We start from the raw sequence: 25,359 nt of genomic DNA, 5'->3' as shown, positions 1-25,359 counted from the left end.
GGGGTAGAGTGTGCAACGACCAGGAGGGGGATTGGGAATTGGCATAACGACTAACATTGGGAGGGGAGAAAAACAGAAAAAAAAAATATATATATATATATATATATATATCATGGATCAGATGTCTCACAAAATGATTCCTGAAATATTTGAGAACTTTAGTTGAAAAAACATAGTTTCAGTTTGATATACTGCATCACACATTCCATTACCATGCACTCCGATATGATGATGAACATGGGGGACTAGGGGTGCACCGATATATCGGTCGGGTATCGGTATCGGCCGATAAGTGCCTTGTTGACTGCTATCGGCCTATCGGCCGATAAGCTCAAATGTGCCGATAGCAGTCGCCGATAACTAACCATCCATTTGTGTAGCGTCAAGACAAAAAAAAAAATTCACTCGCGACCTACCTGCACAACGCCCGCCGTCCGCCCCACACACAAGCTACTGCATCAAAGTTACTATTTATGATTAACAAGGCATTCGTTTTGTGGCATTAACGTTATATAGTTAGTGTTACACGGACAATAACATCAGCATATTATTATTACCCATAGCAGCAAGGCATTACTCCGAGTCCGTTCATAGCCGGGAGGCAGACGACTAACGTTACTGGTGAAAATGTGATTTACGTTGGAATACTCCTTTGCCAACTTGCTGTACTTTGCTTGCAGGTCTGCAGCCATTATTACTGGATTAAGAATAGCCCCAACTTTAGCCAACGTAACGTTATGGCTAAACCTTTAACATTAGTTAACCCTAGCTTTCGGTTAGCTGTTCAATGCTAATGTAATAACACAACCAAGCGAATCCATCAGAGCTCCCCATCAACACCGCTCTGTCGGGAGGATGGCATTTAAGAAAGTATCTGCTGTTAAAATGACACAAACATTCGTTTTGTGGCATTAACGTTATTATAGTTAGTTACACGTTCAATTACATCAGCATAGTATTTACCCGAAGATAGCAAGCAAGCCGTGCATAGCTCGGTTACATTCCGTTGCTCATTCCGTACCCAACTACACATTCTGCAATCTGTTAATAAAGTTTTCAACCAGACAAATGTATAGAAAGGCTTTGTTTTATTATAACATTTGTTGCAGTAAAATCATTGTGTCTCGTTTGGCCATCCTGTGGAGCGCGCTGGTCGGCGGGCACTGCCGGGCAGCTAACTTATTAGCTTGTTGTGGTTCTGAGTTTGACTCGCATTCTCACAAGCAGATCAATGGCGGCATGCCCCGAAGTAGAAAAATGAATATTCGCTTGGTGGTAAGCAGGAGGTGGGTGCTAGCGGTGTGGCGTAATTGGCCGAATCGACTGTCAATCAAAATGGTTCCATTGCATTGGTTGAAAGCTCTGGTTGAGAGAATAGTATCCCGCTGCAGGCCGCCAGAATGGTTCCATTGCATTGGTTGAAAGCTCTGGTTGAGAAAATAGTATCCCTCTGCAGGCCGCCAGACGATACTGGGAGAGGGATCAGTGATACCATAAACATATTTCTTGATGTTTCCTTTTTTAAGTAAGTAAAGAGGCCTACAAATACAAACACACATACAAATATACAGTAGTTTCATTAAAAAAATTAAAAAAAAATTTAAAAAAAAATTTAAAAAAAATATTAAAAAAAATTAAAAATACTTATTTTTTGCCACAATTATCGGTATCGGTATCGGTATCGGCCGATTGTGTTAGTTGAACAATCGGTATCGGTATCGGTGGCCAATTTTCATATCGGTGCACCCCTATGGGGGACCCTGATGTAAACAAGACGAAAGTCTTTCTCTGGTCTGCATCCCCTTAACAATTGTATGTATTGAGCTGTACTGTACCCATTATGAAATCTGTTAATAAAGTTTTCAATCAATCAATCAAACACTGACTGGATGATCTAACATGTGATTTTCAGTACCAAAAGCAGATACTATGATATACACAGCATATCAATATTGGAACGTCTTTCTGAATATCGTGGTTTTTCTTATACTAAATCCACATCTACCAGAATCAAGAGTAGACACAGGAGGAATAGAATAAAAATGGCCTTCACACGCACAATACTATGAATGCAGCTCAGTCGATTCTGGGTGAGCTGCGAGGTATGAGGCACACTGGCTCGAAAGCATCATTTGTTATTCCAAGACACTGAAATGGTATAATGTGTATATGAAAAAAATCGATAATCCAGCTCTGGGTTACGTACTGGACTCTGGAGGATCTGTGTCACACGTTTCTTCTGCCCCATCATGTTGAAGTCCTGCCGCAGGTCCGGGGACAGGTTCCTGCTGCGGAGGTACTCCGGGTCCGTCTCGTCCATGCGGTCAAAGTAGCGCTCCTTGGAGTCGTTGCTGGATAGGGACAGGGTCATCATGGATCCGGCCGTCTGCCTCACCTCCACCAGACTCATGTTCCCTCACGAAGATCTCCCCGTCTTCCTCTGGAACCTGGAGGGACGGAGGCAGTGATCAAAAACACGCTGGGTAAACTATGAACTCCAGAATTGGATGACTTGTTAAAAAACGTTGCTACGTTCACGTAAAAATCTGTCGGATATTGCGGTACTATCATGTGTACTATGAAGTCATATCGTATACGATTTATATGAGCTTACAAAAGGTGGGTCAACAATACTTGATGAATAAAAAAGGAGGGTAAACTTGAGTTTAGGTGGGTTTACCCTCCTTTCTTACTGCCCTGGATGAAGGGGTTAGTTAATAGTTCAGTTCATGGGCAGGTTGTCAAAGGATTGGGTATCTGATTAACACTGTCAAGTCTCATGAGATTTGAATGCAAGAATGCGGCATGTTTTTTTTGGGGGGGGGGGGGGGGGGGGACCATAGACATAAGAGCAATTTCACATTATTGAAGTTATACGAATGTTATGGTGCTGTAGACCTGCACATGTGGTGACACGCGTGAACACGCAAACATTTCCACTGGAGTAAATGTGTTAAGAGTTACTACTATAATGATATCTTCTCAACCATACACACACACAGCATTTATAACATGTCGGCTGTGCGTTTAGTCACCATTGTGGTGAGAATTAGGCATTCGTTATAATTATATTATCAGAATGATTAGAATGCCATCAGAAGTTATGGCTTTAGATTTGGTTCAAGGTGTGAAGGGTACCTCGGCTCTACCCACACAATCTCACAAAATGTCTTTGGTCACAACATGACTTTGAGCTATAAAAGGCATACTGTGTTCAGATGAGAACTAACTTGGCTGAGCAGATGGGGGTGGAAACACTTCCTACATGTCTACATGCCGACTGCTATAAAGCATGTCAATAGAACACCACAGTGGGCCTTTGTGTTGACAGTGTCATGTAAATCAACAAGTCTGAGAGAGGGCAGTTAGCACCTTTGGTGTTTTAAGTGAGTTACCTGGGGGAGGAGAGCAGCGAATAATGTCTCCCAAGGGTTGAATAGTAGGTGATGAAAAACTACATAACGTATTAGACAGATTGGCTATACAGATTCAGTCAAGGCAACCGGTGTAATGCATTGAAATAGATAAGCAACTCCAAAGAGCCAAAGTATGTCAAAGGTGTAGGCTACTAACAGCCTAGGCCTAGGCTATATAGGAAAAAAAAGGTCTCTTCATTTTTTCACATACTCATACCATTATTACATCAAATGTAACATGTAAAGCCGTTTACAAATGTGTCACGACTCGAGCATACAATCACAAAGACTTGAAATATGTAGAGTCGGGGGGGTGATTATACTGCACTTTTGGGCAAAGTGCACTCAAGATGCGTTATGACTTTTTAGTTTTTCCTAAATCTTTCACACATCAGTGAGGCCTCATTCAACAAATAAACTAGTCTACTGTATTTTGAGATGTGACGCGGTAGTATGTACAGTTTAAAAAAACGACAACGCACGAAAATACAGTAAAGTAAACGTATAGAAAATCAATGTAGAAAATCGTCTGAAACAAACCGTTCAATTTGTGAGTTGGGCTACTAATTACCTCCGGATGCCGTCGGATTAAACAGAGGAGACTTCTTCGTGAAGCAGATTCCCCCGACACACAACGATATGATGACGGTAAACTGCGCCTCTGTGTTATTGTCGTTTCGGATACATTCTCCTCACATCTCGTAGCAGCCGCGCAACTTCTCATGAGTATCCTCCAGTCCAGACAACGAGAAGCAGCAGCCAGCCTATGCGTGAGAGAGTGAGCGCACGGAGAGTGAAAAGAGTGGCCGCATGGTGGAGACTAGTGTGGGTGTGTGTGGAAAGAGAAAAGTGACCATGTGACTTCGTTCATTTACCCACCCTCTGGGCCTGTATGTCGAACTTGGCGGGACAACGCACTACTGGGGCTCGTTCCCATCCCCCTTAACGGGTTCCTGTAAATATAGCCCTGTGGGGGTCATCCCTATGGACTCGATTGTCAGACTTGATGCAGACATACGTGCATCCGAACGGGTTGTTTAATTAGAGAGGGAGTGACTCTTGAATCAGATGTAATATTAACACATTTGAACAACTCTTTCTCTCTGTGTGTGTGTGTGCGTGCTACAAGTTATTTTCATGAATAATTGAGATGTCTGTCTTCCCGTGGCCCCCGACTCGAGTAGCCACAGGTTGACATCAAAGTATTGGCCCAGCATCGCCATAACAAGAGCACTTCAAAGCTCCATAAGTGTCCATGCCTCCATCGATGAAACAAGGTCAAGAGTGAGTGCATACGTTTTATAAAATATGCCGGGATGTTTGCCCTGCAGTGTAACACAGATGTCTGTGAGCAGAAATGCCATAATTTATTCCTCCATCTTTCAAACCAGCCTCTCCGTTTTCTCTCTTTTTTTGCGTGGAGTGGAGGAGAATTAGGTGGATCGCAGTTTGGTGTGGGTTCTTCTGCATTTGCAATTCCAGGGCTTTCTTTCTTCTTCTCAAAACGAGCCAAGCTTTAACTTTGTAAGTCTTGAGCTAGCCTTACAGTGGACAGTAGTAGCTGAACTCTATTTGACATAGGCCTTTCGATAACAACACTGCCTCTGTTTTGCTTCATTTCTGGCTAAAAAGGAACACCTTTGTTTAGGTTTTCTAGAAAAGTATGATTCCTTTAGTCCAGCTAATGTGATAATAAAACAGCAAGGAGGCTGGTGAATGGGTCATTTCAAAACCACTCATAAGACTGTTTTTGTTTAAATGATTTAAATTGACTGCTGCTGGAAGCAGGAGATAAGGTCAGGATCTCCCTCAAACACAAAGCCGTACAAATGAAAACAAAACTTCAACCAGGACCTGCAGTGATTTACTCTCCCTTTCTCTCTCTATGGCTTGTCTCTCCTCAAAAGTTTGCAGCAACATTACAATTCTGCTCTGTAACGGTACTGTAAAGATGGCAATAATGAATACTTATGGAGACCCCCCCCCCCCCCCCATCCCCCTTCACACACATGCATGCAGGCTCATGCAAAGTCTGCAAACTCACAAACATGAAAATTTTTGGGGGAAGAGAGAGAGAGAGAGAGAGAGAGAGAGAGAGAGAGAGAGAGAGAGAGAAGGATTGGATCACTGACTGACAACAATTCCAGGAAACGCTGTGGAGTCGGGGAGGCGGAGCAAATACTCTGACATATGGGTTGATGTAATGAAAAGCAGAACTATAGTCTTTCTCCCTGCAGAGCTGTGTGACCCTTCAACTCCCCACCGGTTACCCTGAAACCCTGCCTGCCTGCTTTGGCTGAGTTCCCATAGAAACCACTCACAGACACATAATGTCTAAATGCACACACGCATCCACACACTCATTCACTTACATACACCCACGCATACACACACACAGACACACGCATGCAGGCGTACGGCATCCTCCTTCACTGCTGCCCCCGCATTCTTGCTGACTATTTGGACTTTTCAAGGGAGGGCAGTCTATCTTGGCAACATCGAGTAGATGTCAGATGTTATTGCTAGGAACCTCATTCACGAAGAGCAATGATGAAAATATCGACATCCATAGATAAAAGGATATACTCCTTCTCGTCACCCTCCCACTCCCACATGCCGGGGGATCGAACGCTTCTCTCTCCCGTCCCATTTTTTACGAAAACGCATCTAAGAGATGGTCTTGTAAAAAAAAATAAAAAAGGGTAATATCGACGTGATAGGGGACCCTCGAAAGCCTTCGCCTGGCCGGAAACGTGAAATGTGAAAATCAAAGTTAAAATGATAGAGGAGGAGGGGTCACTGTGCTTAAAAAAAGGCTCAATCTTATACCGTTCACGTCCATGAGATAATCATTCTCCGAGCTCAGGGACATTCCAAGGCGAAAACCACTAATTATGGCAAGTTTGAAAGGCACGCTCACTCACAGAGAAATACAATGTGGTGTTTATCCAATATGTCCAGTGGCTTACTTTCCTCTCCTCAATGACTGCGAGATTACGGCCCAGTGTACGTGCAACTCAGGAAGTCATTCAAGATGAGAGTTTGGCAGAACTTCAGATGGTGGTTGGGCATGATTTACATCTGCGGAAGGACAACACGCAGTCATGGTGGTAAATAACAGCCATGCACATTATTAGCAAAGTCAATCGAAGAACACTTTTACAACACAGCCGGGAGGTTTTGGTTAGATTAGAGTTTTGGTTGATGGAATGGCCATTAAATTTCATGGCTGTTATTATAAGGTCTGTTGATCAGACAGATGGGCTCATAACCTGACCTCCCAGCTGTGCATCAGCAGTGAAATGAAGACAGGCTGTACTTCTCTTCATAGGAAGCTTGCTCCATGTGTGAACTCTGCTATTTAAGACCAAGAGAGTGTACAGAGAGAGAGAGAGAGAGAGAGAGAGAGAGAGAGAGAGAGAGAGAGAGAGAGAGAGAGAGAGAGAGAGAGAGAGAGAGAGAGAGAGAGAGAGAGAGAGAGAGAGAGAGAAAAAGAGGGAGGGAGTCAAACAGAGACTGAAAGAGAGACAGACAGAGAGTAGATGGTTTCAACTTGACAACATAAACATTCTAAATGGATCCAAGTTTATTTCCTGTCAGAGTGTTTGCTAATACAACAGCCGACAGGAAATACACCAAACCAAACTGTTCCCCTAGCAACCGAATTCCAGTGAAATCGTCTATACAGTGTACCACCCAGTCCTCCTATCCCTCAACTATTACTCTATTACTCCCATTACCCTTTCTTGTTCAAGGGAAGCCAATTGAACATTATCTTCTCATCTGAAATGCAGGTCACGTTTCCTCCTTGACTGATTATGATTCTTTGCCATCTGAGTATAAAGCAAAAGAAAAATCACACATCAGCCAAATATGTGTGGGTTTCTTTGATGAGCTAAAGAATAAAAACACAACCTTTTCTCCTTTTGCACTAGAAGGGCATATGAAATATTGGCACAAGACTTTTATAGTTGTGTCCTGTCCCCACCACTCGCTAGAAGAGTCTGGTCATTATCCCTTCACCCCTGAGGTGGGGTGCAAGATTATTTATCAGCTCACTGCCCTGTGACTCCAAACATAGTCTAATTGATACCAACTGCAGAGAGTTGGTAGACAGCGTGGTCGTCTGGGTAGCGTCTAGTCATTTGCACTACACACATACTGTAAAACATCACACCCCGTACTTTTAAACAATTGCAGAGTATAAGAAATGCCACCTTTTTATAAGTGACAAACATCCCTCAGCAATAGCTTTGAGGAGAGTATTGACTGTGGATCACAACAGCATCTTCAACGTCACACTCCACATTAGGGAGCTGTAAGTGGTATTTCTTTGTTCAAATAAGTGTTAAATAGCTCTACATTCTGACAGCCATCACTAAGATATAGTGTTTGGTCAGTAACATGGCAGGGTCTCCCAGTCCCTCAGCTCTGCAGTAAAAAGACATTTATTTTGTCTGGTATCCCATTCCACCTTATGCAACCAGGAGAGAGAACCCTAGATATTTTGACTCATTTTAGCTTTCAACCGATGTGTTGGTTGATAGACAAGGGCAAATGTGCTGCGACGGAAAGTTAAGAGGGTTTACAGCACCTTTAAGAATTCACTCCCTCCTAATGTACAGTCCCCTCCCCATCATATATACTCTGTCAGGATCTAGGGGTAACAGTACTGTATATTTGAATACCGTTTATGTCACAAATGTATCAGTACTAAATACCTATATGTCCCTATGCCATAAATGTCATGTATGTTGTGTATGTCATAAATGTCTATATGAATTGAAAATGGGGGACCCTGATGGAAACAAGACAAACGTCTTTCTCAGGTCTGCATCCCCTTAACAACGTAGTGGGCAAGGCGCTCGCCACGAATGCGGAGACGCTGGGCTCGCCTGTTCGAGCCCAGCGCTCCACATTGCTTTCAGTTTAGCTGGTCGTTCATACTAATACACATTGGCCGTATTAGGGGGTGGGAAACTGATGGGTGGGGATCGGGCGTTGTGGACAGCGACTCCTACAGGTCGGTTGGTGCGCCTGCGCAGTAGAATCAGGAAGTGTCGGGGGCAGCGTGAGCCTCCCACGCGTTACTCCTCGCCACTGAGAGATCGAGCTGCGCAGGTGAAAAGATGCGACTGCTGTTACCTCAAGTACCGGAGGGGACTTGTGCTATGTATGACTTAGTCCACATTGCAGTCGGCTTGTGGGAGGCAAGAAACAGCGTTTGTGACAGGGGAGGGTTGAATTGGATGATACGAAATTGGGATGGGAGAAAATCTAGAAAATGGGAGAAAAAGTGGATAAAAAAAAAAAACAATTGTATGTATTGAGCCGTACTGTATTGTACCCATTCTGCAATCTGTTAAATAAAGTTTTCATTCATTCATTCATTCATTCATTCACTGAAATAAGTAGACCTTCTTGCCCTTGTGTAAGGGCTGCGTGTGTGTGTGGGTCACGAGCAGATAATAGGGACTCTTTAAGTTATCTGTGTACAAATAACCACTAAACAACTGCTTACGCAGACATTAAGGAGAAGGGGGAAAATAAACAACAAAAAACCACCTTTACAGGTGGAAGCCTCAAAGTGAATATTTAAGAAAATAAGTCAAGTCCAAAAAACAGGACGACACTCAATAAAGAGGTATTGTAGAAATATAAATAAGCCACAACAGCAACTCCTAAAAACATAGTTTATATTGAAAACATAAAACATACACAGATAAATCAGAAAATCAAGAGAGATCTAGAAAGATGGACGGTGATGCCCCTAGATTTCAGTTCAAGGATCGAAATCATTAAGATGAACATATTACCAAGGTTACTATACCTATTTCAATCCCTACCTATATTAATACCACAAAAACAATTTAGGGAATGGGATAGACAGATATCAAGATTCATTTGGGGGGGGGGAAAGGCCAAGGATCAGATATGTGACTCTACAATTACCAAAGGAGAAAGGAGGGATGGCAGTACCCAGTTTAGAAAGCTATTACTATGCAGCACAGCTTAGAACAGTAGCATGCTGGTGCAATGTGAACTATGAGGCCAAATGGAAAGATATAGAAACCAAAAGAGAGGGATTCAAAGTGCAGGCACTGATAGGAGATAGGGAGCTGTTCAGAAGACAGGAACAACTACTAGATCCAATTACCAGATTCACTATAAACATATGGAACACAATAGTAAAGAAATACAAGCTAGAAAAAGAATCTAAGGCCCTGTCCACACGAGCGTTTGGATTTAATATAACCGAAGTTTGAAAAAAATAAACTCCGTCCACACAGGTGAACAACCGTGTATAACTGCGTACCCACGGCACCAGCAACCGTTACATGTAGTACAATGCCAAAACAGTAGGCGGCGATGTTGTTCAGACATGAAGGCCATTTCAACCAATCAGAAAAGGCTGAACGCTCACTAAACTTCCTGTTTAGAAACACAGCTGGACCCTATTGATCATTTTGCCAACGGGACATATATTTTCAGCAAAGAAAGAAACTGCAATAAACAAACGGATACATTCACTGTGTGTTCTGCCTCTCATTTTGTTGATGAAACAAAACCATCAGCAACACAATTTACCACCAAGAGCGGATAGTTTAGTCTCACAAAAGACCGCCGGTGTTGTTAGCTACATGCTAATGTGTATGGCTATATCCATGTATAGTATATAGCTTAAATGCTAACGTAATGTGGTAACGTTACCGATATGAAATGGATGCAAACGTTATTTAACACATTGCAGAATGGGTACAATACAATACGGCTCAATACAAACAATTGTTAAGGGGATGCAGTCTGGACTGGGTTCCTTATAATAACTTGACAACACATGGGTTTAGTTTAGCTGCAGCTACATGTTTTCTCTGAGCGTCAACAGACATCAGTCGATCACAACACTCTTCAACACAGACGATACGTTTTGAACAAAAGTTTGTTACAATCATTTTCATATAACGCTACTTGGGACAGCTCTGCTGTAAACACTGGTGTAGCTGGCTCTGCTCTAATCTCTCTACCCCGCGGTCTGCCGTGAACATGGGAAATAATTGCGACAGCTCTGCTGTAAACACTGGGAATAACCTCGGTTGCTATGCCCACACGCAACTGCAAAACCGCACAACTTCACCCTGGCCACCGGTTTCAAAGACCGCGGTTGCAGTGTAGCAAATCCCCGGTTGTGTGTGGCCGAACAGTGCAACTGCGCACATACAATCATGGTTATATTAAAACCAGCGCTCGTGTGGATGGGGCCTAAGATACTGAGATGGATAGCACACGACAACAAATTCAGACCAGGGATAGAAGACCATGGGTTCAAGAGGTGGGAACGGGGGGGTATAACAGCAATGTGCACGATGACAGAAGGAGGGGAGATGCAGACTCTACAGAAATTGAAAGAAAGATACGGACTAGAGAATAGGGACCACTTTAGATATTTACAGATTAGGGACTACTATAACAAGGAAATAAAGCAAGATAGAGACAAATAACAGAATGGGGTAATTAAGATAATGGTAAAGTCATACGAAGGACGGAAGGGGAGGGTGATATCAGCACTATATCAGGCAATAATGGACAGTAAGGGAAATACAACATTGTATGTGAAAGAAAAGTGGGAAAGAGAGTTGGAAATAGAGATAACAGAGGAGGAATGGTATGACACATGTAAGACACAACAAACAACCACAGGATCAAGGATATGGAGGGAGTTTGGGTGGAAAAATATAATTAGATACTTTATAACACCAGAAATACAGGGCAATTACACACCAGCAAAGAAAACATGTTGGAGGGAGTGTGGACAGGAAGGGGCGAACCATACACACATATTCTGGGGATGTCAGAAGATAAGGCACTACTGGGAAGAGATAGGAGGGATAATAAATGAAATAACAGGATACGAAATACCCCAGGGAGGCCAAGTGTTGTATTTGGGGAATCTGTCACAGGAAGGAATCCAAGGGGAAGACAAATATTTGATTAAGATATTGATAGTGGCAGCCAAGAAAGCTTTAACTAAACTGTGGTACAAGGTAGAAGTGCCGACAAAGGATCAATGGATAGAGTTGGTAGAGGGGATACAAGAAATGGAGAGAATCACACATCTGCTGAGGCTGCAAGAAGAAAAGTTTGAATGGAAATGGGGAAAATGGGAAGAATACAGGAGGGGAAGTAACGACATCACAGAGGTTTGAAAAGGATACAAGGAAATGAATAAAAATGTAAATAAATAATGCAAATGTAGAATGGACCGAAGGACCCATGTCACACTTTTTCTTTACTCATTTTTTGTCTATTTGTTTTAATTTATGTACTGTGTATTGTCTATGAATGTTGTCTATGTATGTTGTTGAAAAAATGAAAATAAAAATTTAAGTTTAAAAAAAATAAAACATAAAACAATAAACCTCCACCAAGGGAGTTTATGTGCCGTGTTAGGCAAAGGGCAGTTCCAAAAGAACACAAGAAACACTACCATAAAAGGCTCAGCCTCTATAAAATAAAGTGTAAAATAAAGCCAGTAGTCCAAAACAAGAATGGCTACAAAGAAGGCTAAATGCTGAATAGGGCAGATATCAGCACTACACTTCAATATAATAAGCCTGACCAAAAGGAGCCAACACAAGGAAATGAAAAAGCAGCCAACACTGCGAGACCCAAACCTAAATAGACTCAAGCTTTACCATAGGCACAGCTGCACTGCATCAGGTGCAATCAAGCCCACACACCTGCCGACCCATGAGGCAATTAACCACAGAGGCCAGTGATTGACAGCTATCCCTCACAGAAAGGCGAAATAGACAGCTGTCCCTCACAGAAAGGTGAAATAAGGCCAAAACCATGACACCTTGAGACATACTTTTCTGCTTCTACTCGGCTGGGTTTGGATGGTTACTTTTTAAATGTAATCCATTAGTGATGTCCATCCAGTGGTGGAAAGTAACTTAGTATTTTTACTCAAGTACTGTACTTATAATTCCAAAGCTACTTGTACTTTACATGAGTACAAGTAGGGAACTTCATACTTTTACTCCACTACATTTCAATGGAAAATTTTACTTTTTACTCCATTACATTTATCTGAACCCATCAGTTACTAGTTACTTTGAAGAAAAAGAGTTTGCATAGAAAACATGGCAAAATGTATGAAGATTAAATACTTTCACATTTGAAGCCTGTCAACCTCAAGAGGACGTAATCAGAGCAGCATAACTGGACCACATGCCACTTTAACATGACCTTTAATCAGAGCAACATAATTGGACTACATACCACTAACATTGATTGATTGAAAATTGTATTAACAGATTGCAGAATGGGTACAATACAGTACAGCTCAATACACACAATTGTTAAGGGGATGCAGACCAGAGAAAAACTTTCGTCTTGTTTACATCAGGGTCCCCCATTTTCAATTCATCATAACATATATGACATATGGGGCGGCTACGTGGCGTAGTGGGCAAGGCGCTCGCCACGAATGACGGAGACACTGGGCTTGCCTGTCAAGCTTTACTTGTCAGAGACCAGCAGGGCTGAGTCGTCTGCGAACAGGAACAAGTTGCAGTCACAAGCTGACGACATGTCATTTGCATAAATTAGGAACAGTAGCGGTCCTAGTATGCTTCCTTGTGGAACACCACAGCTCACATAACCTTTAGAGGTCAATGGATCAAGGTTTGAATGCTCCCATGCACTGGAATACACAAATGTCATGTAGAATGCATACTTTTTATTTTTAGTACTTAGTTACTAAGTACATTCAATAGCAAATACTTCTCTACTTTTACTTAAGTAGAATTTGAATGGAGGACTTTTACTTTTTACCAAAGTACTCATTTATCTGGGTATTTATACTTTTCTTTAAGGAACTGTGTACTTCTTCCACCACTGCCCTTGAGACATACCTTTCTTCTTCTTTTTTTAAAGATATTTATTTGGACATTTTTAAGTGCATTTTATTGACAGGACAGTTCGGAAATTGGGAGAGAGAGAGAGAGAGAGAGAGAGAGAGAGAGAGAGAGAGAGAGAGAGAGATGGGAAGGACATGCAACACATGTCCTGGGCCGGATTCAAACCCAGGACGTTGCGATTACGCTACAAGCCACCGGGCCCCGAGACCCGCCCATGGGTTTGGATGGTTACTTTTGAAATGTAATTAATTAGTGACATCCATTCATCCATTTACATTTACATTTAGTCATTTAGCTGACGCTTTTATCCAAAGCGACTTACAAGTTCTGTACGACAAGTCATCAGGAAGGGCACAACTCTATCAGCTGAGTAACAATGTTCATAAAGTGTTGAGTGCTACAGTGTAGGTTAGTTTATTAGGCCAAGTGCATGACAGTAAGGTTAGTTAGGGTTAGATTTTTTTTATTTTTAAATTTTTTTTAATTCAGATAATGGTTGAAGAAGTGCGTCTTTAGTCGACGGCGAAAGATTGGACGGGTTTCGGCTGTCCTAACTGGGGTGGGTAGTTCATTCCACCATTGTGGGGCAAGGACTGAGAATAGGCGACTTCTCTTTGATGACCCTCCCGGAGCTTGGATAGGAGTAGGTCTGAGGCGGCCAGAAGATGCAGAGCGTAGGGGTCTTGCGGGTGTGTAGTTAGAGACCATTGACCGGAGGTAGGCGGGAGCGGTTCCCTTTGCCGCACGGTATGCCAGGTCGAGGACCTTGAAGCGGATTCGTGCAGCAATGGGGAGACAGTGCAGGTCCCTAAGAAGTGGGGTGACATGGGCCGACTTCGGTAGGTTTGAGATCAGGCGGGCCGCTGCGTTCTGAATGAGTTGAAGAGGCTTAGTGGCAGTGGCCGGGAGGCCAGCGAGCAGTGCGTTGCAGTAGTCGAGGCGGGAGATGACTGTTGATTGGACGAGGAGTTGGGTGGCTTCTTTTGTCAGGAAGGGGCGGATCCTTCTGACGTTGCTCAGGAGGAATCTGCAGGTTCTGGTTGTCGCTGCGATGTGAGCAGAGAAGTTCAACTGGTCGTCGAGGACAACACCAAGTGTAACTGAGGGGTACAATTCCCTGACTGTATTGAATAAGTATGGTATCATTAAACCACTACTGCGTTATGTACATTACTACTGGCCATACAGTACACAGGTATATGTGATGAACACCCCCACAATAACACGGCTTCACAAGAAATACTGTTTATAATAATATTTATTAGAAGAGCACCAAGATTATCTTACATTATTTATCAAGATTGAGAGTTGCGCTTGTAAGGCGAAGAATGTGCATGAATAGGTCAAGAGCGTAAGTCCATGAGCATATTACGCAGGGGATAATTAATACCACCTGTAATATAAGAATTATATATGGTACACTAGTAGGTCAGCTGGAGATACTAAGGGGGTTCCCTCCGGTTGTAAGCCAGCAGGGGGGAGGAATGTTCGAATGCAAAAGTCTGGATCAACGGGGAATCAATAAGCTCCAGCTACGGGAGGCGGTACATTACTCCCTTGATCGGCAGACGAAAGCAGCAGCTATAATCCAAGTATGCGCGACAGCATAGGTGAAAGCCAGCCAGCCTCTCCTAGAGACGGGCTCGAGTGATGCTCCTCACGGGTAAATCCCACACAGCAGCGGGGTAGACGGTTCTCTGCTCCAGCAGCCACAGTACCAAAGCAATAATCCAGCCGGAAAAGGCTCTGCATTCACCGGTGTAGATTCTCCGGTGCACGGTACTTCACATTTAACTAGGTTGAACTTGACGTTATTTCACTAAGCTCTGACACTTTTACTATCCTATTCGCACACGGTTATAAGTGCTCTATTTCGACGCAAGGTTGCTCACTTCACTTGGTCGTTGACTCGTGATGAAGGCTTCAACTTGTTGGGTTAACTCGTTTGAGGGTAACTTGACTTTAGGCTAAGTGCTGCTGTATCCACCTGCGCCGTATTTATACGTACGGTGAATAATCTAGTACCAGCCTTATTTCTGTTTCAAGTTCAAGTTTCAAGTTTCTTTAATAGTTGTCATACAGAAGTACAGAATACTTTTGTACAAAATGCTTCTTACTGTTGCGCTCCAGAGACTGTGCATGACAAGATAGTATGAAATAAAGACATAGTAAAAATTAGAAGTAAAAAAAGAGGTCACAGTGTTCAGTTTAGACATATGTACAATGTTCGTAGACGTAGTTACCATACAATATACAATACTGTGCAGTGTACTAATATACAATACTATATAGTGCAAGGCATAAATGGACGAGGTGCAGTTTAGGTACAATTCACAGTAGGTGTACGAGTTGTAGTGCAAATCCTTTATCAATAAATATAAAGTGTAAGTGTGTTTGTGTGATCTAAAGTGTGGAGAGTGGGTGCTGCAGTGTGTTGTTTGTTTGAGTAAGTGTGTGCGTGTGGGTGTGTGTGCTGTGTGCATTTGATGGTTGTTGCATAGTGATTATTGTTCGTTTAGCGATTATTGTTCGTTTAGCAGCCTGATGGCCTGGGGATAGAAGCTCCTTCTGAGTCTTTCTGTGCTCGCCATAAGACTCCGGTATCGCTTGCCTGACGGCAGCAGTTCAAAGAGGCAGTTGTTCGGGTGGCTCGAGTCCTTAATAATTCTCTTAGCCTTCCCCTTGCACCGCTTGTTGTAAATGTTCTGGAGGGTGGGAAGCCCCCCTCTAATTGTGCGTTCGGCTGAACGTGTCACTCTTTGTAGTCTGCTACGGTCTTGTGCAGTGCTATTCCCAAACCAGGAGGTGATGTTGCCGGTCAGGATGCTCTCTATTGTACATGAGTAGAAGTTCCTAAGGATCTTCTGACTGACTTGGAACTTCCTTAGGCGCCTGAGGAAGTAGAGGCGTTGTCGTGCCTTCTTCACAACACTGTCAATGTGTGTGGTCCATGTCAAGTCCTCGGATATGTGGGCTCCGAGGTACTTGAAACTGTTCACTCTCTCAACTGGTGCCCCGTCGATGCTGAGGGGGCTGTAGTCCTTGACCCCCGACCTCCTGAAGTCCACAATCATCTCTTTTGTTTTGCTGACGTTCAGGGAGAGGCAGTTCTCCTGACACCACTGTGACAGGTTCTCTACCTCTTCCAGGTAGGCCCTTTCGTCGTTGGCAGAGATCAGGCCCACCACTACTGTGTCATCAGCAAATTTGATGATGGTGTTGTTGTTCCGCTGTGCTACGCAGTCATGTGTGTACAGGGAGTAGAGGAGGGGGCTCAGAACACAGCCCTGGGGGGCTCCTATGTTGAGCGTGATGGATGAGGAGGTGCAGTTGCCGGCTCTTACCACCTGGGGTCTGCCCGTCAGGAAGTCCAGGACCCACTGGCACAGGTCATAGTTCAAGCCCAGGTCCCTGAGCTTGGCTATGAGTTTGGAGGGGACTATGGTATTGAATGCTGAGCTGTAGTCGATGAACAGCATTCTCACATAGTTCCCCTGCCTCTTGTCCAGATGTGATGCTGCTGTGTGCAGCACATGGGCTATGGCGTCCTCCGTGGACCTGTTGGGGCGATATGCAAATTGCAGAGGGTCCAGGTTGATGGGGAGGGAGGAGCAGATGTAGCCTTTCACTAGCTTCTCAAAGCACTTCATGGCTATGGAGGTGAGGGCTACAGGGCGGTAGTCGTTGAGGCAAGCGGGCGTAGATTTTTTGGGTACAGGGATGATGGTGGACTTCTTCAGACAGGTGGGGATGACGGCCTGTTCCAAGGACAGGTTGAAGATGTCAGTGAATACCGGGGCCAGTTGGTCGGCACAGACTTTTAGGACGCGGCCGGGGATGCCGTCCGGTCCTGCTGCCTTCCTGATATCCACTTTTTTAAAGATCCGTCTCACCTCATGCTCTGTTACCCTGAACACTGAGTCTCCATCAGCAGACCCCCCCCCCCCATTGCCGTGGTTTGTAGGCTGGTGTTGTTATTCACAGCCTCAAACCTCGCATAGAAGGAGTTGAGATCATTTGCTAAGGAGATGTCACTGTTCAGTTTGAGGGGGGTTCCTTTGTAGTCTGTCATTGTTCTGAGGCCCTGCCACATGCCTCTAGAGTCAGCCTGTTCAAACTGAAGTTCAACTTTATCCCTGTAACGCCGTTTTGCCTCTATTACTGCTCTCCTGACGTTGTATCTTGCCATCTTGTGTTCTTCCATGTTGCCTGTCACCAGCCCGGTGTTGTATGCTGATGTGCGCACTTTCAGAGCCTCACGGACGGATTTGTCTACCCAGGGCTTTTGATTTGGGTAGATATTAATTTTGGTGGTGGGGATTATTACTTCTACCTGAGTACAGACATAGTCAATCACCGTTTCGGTGTATTCGTTAATATTGGCTGTGTTATCACGGAATACACTCCATTCTGTGCTTCCCAGCACTGCTTGGAGTGACTCCACTGACGTCACGGCCCAACGCTTAACCTCTCGCGAGACCACCGGCGTTCGCTTGAGACTCTGTTTGTACTTAGGCAAAAGAAAAATGGCGGCGTGATCGCTTTTACCGAATGGACTAAGAGCCTGTGACTTGTACCCATTCTTAAATTGCGAGTATACATGGTCTAATATGTTCTCGCCTCTGGTGGGACAGGTCACATGCTGATAGAAATTCGGCAGCACCGTCTCGTATTCCTGCGCAGAACCGGGCATGTTCAGGCATGTCTCAGCGGTGACTTTGAACTAGACATTGGGGGTATGGCCGTGGCGCCTAGGGGATCGCTTCCAATAGGAGAACGAATATTATGGTCTGTCCTGTACCAGGTAAAGGGATATTCCGTGTATATGTACAAAGAATATACAAGGGATATCAAACAATATACAAATATTATACATGGGATCTCAAGCAATAAATATATATATTCGGTTTAATCTGACCCTTTGTAACACCAAGGTTCTTGGCGGTCGGGGACGCGGTCACAGCTGCATTCTCGACTGTGATGGAAAGGTCTGTCAGGGGGGAGGATTTGGCCGGCAAGTGAAGCAATTCTGTTTTGCTTAGGTTCAGTTTGAGGTGGTTGGTCGTCATCCAGGCGGAGATGTCGGACAGACAGGCCGAGATCCGCTCAGAGACGTGGATATCTGAGGGAGGGAACAATCATCCATTGTTTGCGTTTGTTTTCCGAGAGTAGGCTAACTGTAATTTCACCTTTCTTCTGTACACAGATTATCGTCATCCTGATGTGTGATCCGTTATTACCCAATGGCATAATACTGTATACATTTCCTATCAGCCATTGCCACTGCAGCCAGTGAACAGTAGTAGACAGGATTACGCCGGTCCAAGTTATACAGAGTTAGAATACAAGGTAAACCCCATAGGCCTATACTTTTCGATTACCTATACATGCATATTTACATTATAATGCAGGACCCCTTTTTTTTTTAGGGGGTCTTTATTCAGCATGCAACGAACTGGACATGCAATTGGAGCGGCACACACACACGCATTGTCTTTTTATCAGTCGCCGATGCGATTGAGTCTCTGCGCCTAACCCATCCCGTCGTCCTTCCCCCCATGGGCAGCCGGGAGCAGATAGGGCGTCAACGTGAGCCGCGCCCCAGGGACCAATCCAAGTGCTCCTGTCTGTCTTCGTCAAGGACGCCACAGCGTTAGCGATCTGTTGTTGTGCATGTTTTTCCACTGGGTTTATCTTATCGGGGGGAAACCCTTGCGAGCACAGGGAGAACATGCAAGCTCCACACAGAAAGGCCTGGGAGATACCCCACCTGGGTACCTGGCATCATGGAAACCTGGTCCCCAAGCGGGAATCGAACCCTGGACCTTCTTGCTGTGAGGCGACAGTGTTAACCACTACACCAGGGGTGGCCAACCCGCGGCTCGCGAGCCGCATGCGGCTCTTTGCCCGTCAATGTGCGGCTCTTCCATCCATAAAAAAAAATAAAAAAAAATAAAAAAAAATAAAAAAAAATGTTTTTTTTAAAAAATGTTTTACTTTTTTTTTTTTTTTTTTACTTTTTTTTTTTTTTTTATGTCACTCATTCCATAAGGACGTAGAATAAACATTTACAATTTTTTTTTAAATGGTCCATTTGCATGTTCTTGGTATCTGAATCTACATGTAGGGACATATATGGATCAGTGTCAGAAATAGTGTGTCTGTTACTAGGCTTGAGTAAATTGTAATGAACCAAAGGAGAATATCAATTCTATTTAAAAAAAAAATTATCTTTGACTGTAAATAACACCATGCTAAAATTGACCAGACCTGAAAAATCTAAGCAAATGAATAAAGGGAAGATGATTAAACAGAAGGTTTTGTAGATACAGTACTGAATTCTGCCATCTTTTTTATAATGTAAATTTCTCCACCATTCTTCATCATATTGCAACACAGTTTTTTGCAAGACGTTCACAGAAAGGTAGAGAAACTAACTGCGTTCTGTTTTATGGCAATAACGTTCAGGTTTGTGGGAGATAATCCCAAAAAATAAGAGAAATTAAAAAGTAGATCCAGAAGTCAGATGATTGACAGGGGCTGGTGTGAGCTGGGTAGGGTAGTTTTTCGAAATTTGAAAGCCCTGAGTCTCTTCCTTCAAAAGACTACACTCACTTTTGGCTGTGCCACTTCCTCCTGTCAATATGCGCCGGTTTCCGACTCAATGCCCTGAGATTTCTATAATCTTATATTTCACTAATAACAGTTAAAATAATTGGTAAACAAACATAATGCTGAAAATATACACTTTTACTGTATATCTCGGGCTTAAGAGGTTAACCCTGTGAGGCCCAAATTAAAAAGAAATTAGCAACTTCAGAGGCCAGAGGGTGGGACATATAAACACATTTACTATCAAATAGCATTGTGAGGCTGAACAACAGGACCAATTGACTATACATGTGCTTAAAGGGGAACTATCTTATAAATGGCTTTTTTCAGTGTTTACCATTGTTTCTTAGCTATGTGGACTTATATTAATAGGATATATGTCTCTAATTCTCATATTGGCGAATTCTTCCAATTCTCCTCTCACAATATTCACCCTCACTGAACTGAGTCATCTGAAAATGTGCATATCTGTGATGTCAGAGATTTCTCAGCTGCATAATAATGTGGCAGTTGATGTGGCAGTTGGCACCAGGCCACACAGTGGTTGGAGCCTAGCCTCAAAACGGCTTAAGATCTTGAGGTAGAAAAATGCGGTTTTTAGTACTTGATTAGAAATACAAAACAATGCATTTTTTTTGAAAAAAACCTAGGTGTTCCATAGACTCACAGGAATTGTGTAAAAGTGCCCAAATAGTGAAAGAAATAGTAAAATAGTTCCCCTTTAACATTTTTTAAATAAACATTATTTTTTTAAATGGCTAAAAGTGATTTTGTAATTTTGCAACCGTGGGTCTCACAGGGTACTTTTAACCCTGTGAGGCCCAAATAAAAAAGACATTAGCAACTTCAGAGGCCAGAGGGTGAGACCTATAAACACATGAAGGGTGTCGTGACTGAAAAAAAAGGTTGAGAAACGCTGGTATATGGTGTGGCTCTTTGTGGTACCACAGTCATTTTTTTGTGGCTCTTAGTCTCTGACTGGTTGGCCACCCCTGCACTACACCACTGTGCCGCTCCAATTAAATGTTGAACAAGCATTATACACAAACTTTATGAATCGACCATTGGGAGATACCTTTTAACAGTGTTTTTGATTGTTTCGATAACTTCACAGAGTTTGATTGATTGAAACTTTTATTAACAGATTGCAGAATGGGTACAATACAGTACGGCTCAATACACTGCTAAGAGGATGCAGACCAGAAAAATACTTTCGTCTTGTTTACATCAGGGTCCTCCATTTTCTTTTTTTCTTTTAAACTTTTATTTATAGCATTTTCAGCTTTTTCTGGCCACGCAGGACCGATAGAGGGAGAGAGGGAGAACGGGAGGAGAGGTAGGGAAGACATGCGGCAAATGGTCGCCGGGACTGGGAAACGAACCCGGGGCGACCGCTTTGCGACTCAGAGCGCCATGTGGTGTGCTACTGGAGCATCCAGGGTCCTCCATTTTCAATTCATCAGGAGAGCACTTCTCTTTGCACAACCTGCTAAACATGGTTCCGTTTTATCCCACAGCATGGTGGGTGGTAAGTTGGTAACAGGAGGAGTAACTGAACTTGAAACAATTTACATTGTTACAGTTGGAACAGAACCTTCACTGCTTTAGGATGTAGTGGTGCAGCCACACACTCAATCACACACCCACCCACGCACTCGCACGCGCGCGTACACGCACACACACACACACGCGCGCACGCACGCACACACACACACACATTGGAGTGGTCTGGAAAGAGAAGGGCCAAGCTTTGTTTATCTAAATGGAGGAGCTGGCTGAAGCCTCCTCTGTGGTTGTTTTTGGATGGCCTCCATATTGGAGATCCAGTGTCTCTGGGCGCGGCTGATGTTAACCCAGGACTGAGGTAGGGTAGGGGTCTGGCTGTCTGAGTCTGACTCCTGCTGGGTTATCAAATACAGACCAAGACCATGTGTCGTACAAAAAAAGACCATGGGAACAGGAAGCTGAAAACTGGAGGAGAAAGGGGGGTAGGGGTGGGGGTGGGGGGGGGGCGTATTCTCACTCAAAACCTTAGCAAAGAAAATGCCAATGGGAGAATAATGGCTCTCTTTTGGAATACAACGTAATGTTATTTAGATGCCTTCATAAATCAAAGCAACCATATGTTTATGGTAACGATCTGCTATTAACAGGAATTCTACTCGTGTAACATTATTTACTGAACTGTCAAACAAATTATGAAATGAGTTAGCGGATAATGAGTTGATAAAACTTCACGTCAACCAAAAGTCGCCAAAGAAAACCCCCACGGATATACACTGTAACGGGAACAGTCAATTACATGGTCGAAATGGTTTTGGTCATGACCCACAATCTCAGTTTAACGGGCGTCTATAATTTACGTCGCAGGACACAAGAATTACGAAATCGTCCGCAGCCCCCGACCGCCCCACATCTAAAGTCAACACATGCTTGTTCAGTGTAATGTTCCAGAGGGTGACATTAATTGATAGCAGCTGTTAGAAGTATTCACAGCTGGAAACTCAACAGCCAGTCACAGGCAGGCTAGTCAAGCAATGAAGATGTACTGTAGCTATATCGCCATCTCTGTAACACCGTAAAAAACTAATGGAAGCAATCAAGTTTACGTGTCAAAATAAAAAATACATGATGTGCTCACTTCAACGTGAAAAGGCAGCGTAATAACCCCACAAGTTAACATTGTGGTAAACTGACGAGCAGACATTTAAACAGAGCACACTTTCAGTGTTTTGCACAAATGTGCAATAGGATGCATTAGTCAATATGGTAAACAAAATTAATATATATATGTAACGGTTATCACATTGTCACCTTAAACTTCGATGCCCCGAGGGAGTTTCGAACCCAGGTCTCCAAAGGCCTTGGGCAACAATACAGACCGCTATACCAAGAAGTGAACTCACTGCTTTGTAACGTGTCTATGTGTATTTTGAGGATGAGAGTGAGTTTAACCCATAGCACCGCTACTCACCCGAGCCCTTCGTGACTGCGCTTCACGATACCATCCGTTACATATATAAACATTTAAAATTTGTGGTCATCGTTTAAAAGTTAGTACAAAAGTGGTACTACCAGTAACCATAGTAATAGATGTTATACTGTATAGTGATAGCAGCTATGATAGCACTTATCATTACACATGGTGAATTATTTAGGGGGTGACTGGCTCGGGAGGTAGAGCAGTCGTCTGGCAATCCGGAGGTTCCCGGTTCGATTCCCGCTCCTCCCGGGCAGCGTGTCAATGTGTCCTTGAGCAAGACACTGACTTAACCCCTAATTGCTCCTGATGAGCATGTTGGCACCTTGCATGGTTGCCTCCGCCGTGAATGTGTGAGTGAATGGGTAAAATGTGAGTAACAAATTGTAAAGCGCTTTGGCTAAAAGCGCTATATAAAAAAGCAGCCATTTACCATTATACAATGGCATACAGTATCATGGTAAAATTACAATGAAGCTAAAATAATACTTTTTTTGTAATACTTTTTGGATCTCAATGTTTCTTCAAAGTAGCCATGTTCTTCATCTGCTTATTAGAGTGTTTGAAATGATCTCTTAAAAAGTTTGGACAGCTTAATATATCCTAAAAGTGTTTCAAAGTGTCAGGTAACTTACCTCATTTGATTTCAGCTCACAACTTGAGGTATTGGTATCTTAACCCCCCAACAAATTCAACTCTTAAATGCTGGGATGACTTTACCTTCTTTTCTGCCAGGGAATATCCTGTGCCTCTCAGTTCAAACTCCCACGGTTCTACCAGCTGTCAGATAGTTGTTTACATGATCACATCGAAGGGGGTCATCTGGTTCTCCAGGAGAAAAGGAGCTGCTCTTTTGCTTCTCATCTCTTGTTATACTCCTTAGTCCCTCGGCCCCTCAGTGCTGCCTATTCTCACAGCTTGCTTAGAGGGAGAGAGAGCAAAGATAACTAGTCAGAGAAGGTTGTGGAGAGCAATAGGCTGCATGAGATTAGACTGGACAAAAAAAATGGGAGGGGCCAACACATCAAGCACACACACACACACACACACACACACACACACACACACACACACACACACACACACACACACACACACACACACACACACACACACACACACACACACACACACACACACACACACACTCTGTCTTCTGTGATGGAATTTATGCATTTATGACTAATACTGACTATGTTCCTATTTCACATAGGCGTAAACGCCCCGTAATTAAACAACCAGACTTTTGCACAATAAAACTAAATGATGCATCAAAAGTGAGGGGGGGTATCATTACTTTATTTCTTTTTTTCAGATCCCCATTAGTCACTGCCTCAGCAGCGACTATTCTTCCTGGGGTCTGGATACAAACATGTAAAAATCAAACAAGAATAATCAATAAAACAACATAAAAACAAAAACAAAAAAGTGTATTTGGCTAGGCTGTCTTTTCATATAGAGCATCCCACCAATGGAACTCAATACCTCAAACAATTAGAGTGTCCACATCATATCACTCATTCAAGTGCAGGGTTAAGGAATGGCTCATTGATAACCAGAATTGTCAACACTGAGCTGTCTGTGTGTGTGTGTGTGTGTGTGTGTGTGTGTGTGTGTGTGTGTGTGTGTGTGTGTGTGTGTGTGTGTGTGTGTGTGTGTGTGTGTGTGTGTGTGTGTGTGTGTGTGTGTGTGTGTGGATATGGTGCGTTTGTCTATGTCTGTGTCTTTTAATATGTCATGATGTGCTCTGTCCTTGTGTCCATGACTGTATTGTGACCTGTATCCCTATCCTATGTTCTATGTGCTTTTGTCGTGTTTTTATTCTAATGTTATTTATCTTGATTTTATTTTGTTTTTATTACTAACCCCTTTTCACACATGATTTTAGCCTGTGAATGAATGAATGAATGAATGAAAACTTTATTTAACAGATTGCAGAATGGGTACAATACAGTACGGCTCAATACATACAATTGTTAAGGGGATGCAGACCTGAGAAAGACGTTTGTCTTGTTTCCATCAGGGTCCCCCATTTTCAATTCATATAGACATTTATGACATACACAACATACATGACATTTATGGCATAGGGACATATAGGTATTTAGTACTGATACATTTGTGACATAAACGGTATTCCAATATACAGTACTGTTACCCCTAGATCCTGACAGAGTATATACATATGATGGGGAGGGGACTGTACATTAGGAGGGGGTGGGTGGGTGGGAGAGAAATATACATACGGCGGGGAGGGAATACATGCTGTGGGGAGGAGACTGTCTATTAGGAGGTTGTGGGGGTTTTGGGCATTTACGGTGGCCAGTTTCGAATTGCAGCCTCCCGTAGGTGCTCTTTAAGAGCAGTTTTGAATGTGGGCAGGGATTCACATTCCTTTACAGCTTTGGGTAGGGCGTTCCACATTGTT

At 43.3% G+C, this 25,359-nt stretch overlaps 1 protein-coding gene across 3 annotated transcripts in view; it reads right to left on the bottom strand.

Moving 5' to 3' along the window:
• Positions 1–23,837, bottom strand: part of LOC311234085 (gamma-adducin-like) — a 70,519-nt gene extending 46,682 nt beyond the window's left edge. Inside the window, exons 1-2 of one of the 3 annotated variants that reach the window (XM_084321192.1) lie at positions 23,652–23,837; positions 2,207–2,447 (exon numbers count right to left, since the gene is read on the bottom strand). In XM_084321192.1, the coding sequence (XP_084177318.1) occupies positions 2,207–2,410 (204 nt within the window). In that variant the 5' untranslated portion in view covers positions 2,411–2,447; positions 23,652–23,837. Of the gene's footprint in view, positions 1–2,206; positions 2,448–3,987; positions 4,151–23,566 lie in introns of those variants that run through there. The other 2 variants (XM_084321194.1, XM_084321193.1) reach the window with 2 other exon arrangements.
• Positions 23,838–25,359: the final 1,522 nt, after the last annotated feature.

This window comes from Notolepis coatsorum (assembly GCF_963971535.1).
Source record: "Notolepis coatsorum genome assembly, chromosome: 9".
NCBI classification, from domain to species: domain Eukaryota; kingdom Metazoa; phylum Chordata; class Actinopteri; order Aulopiformes; family Paralepididae; genus Notolepis; species Notolepis coatsorum.
The sequence above is the reverse complement of the archived record's forward strand: the minus strand, read 5'-3'. Positions and strand labels throughout refer to the sequence as shown.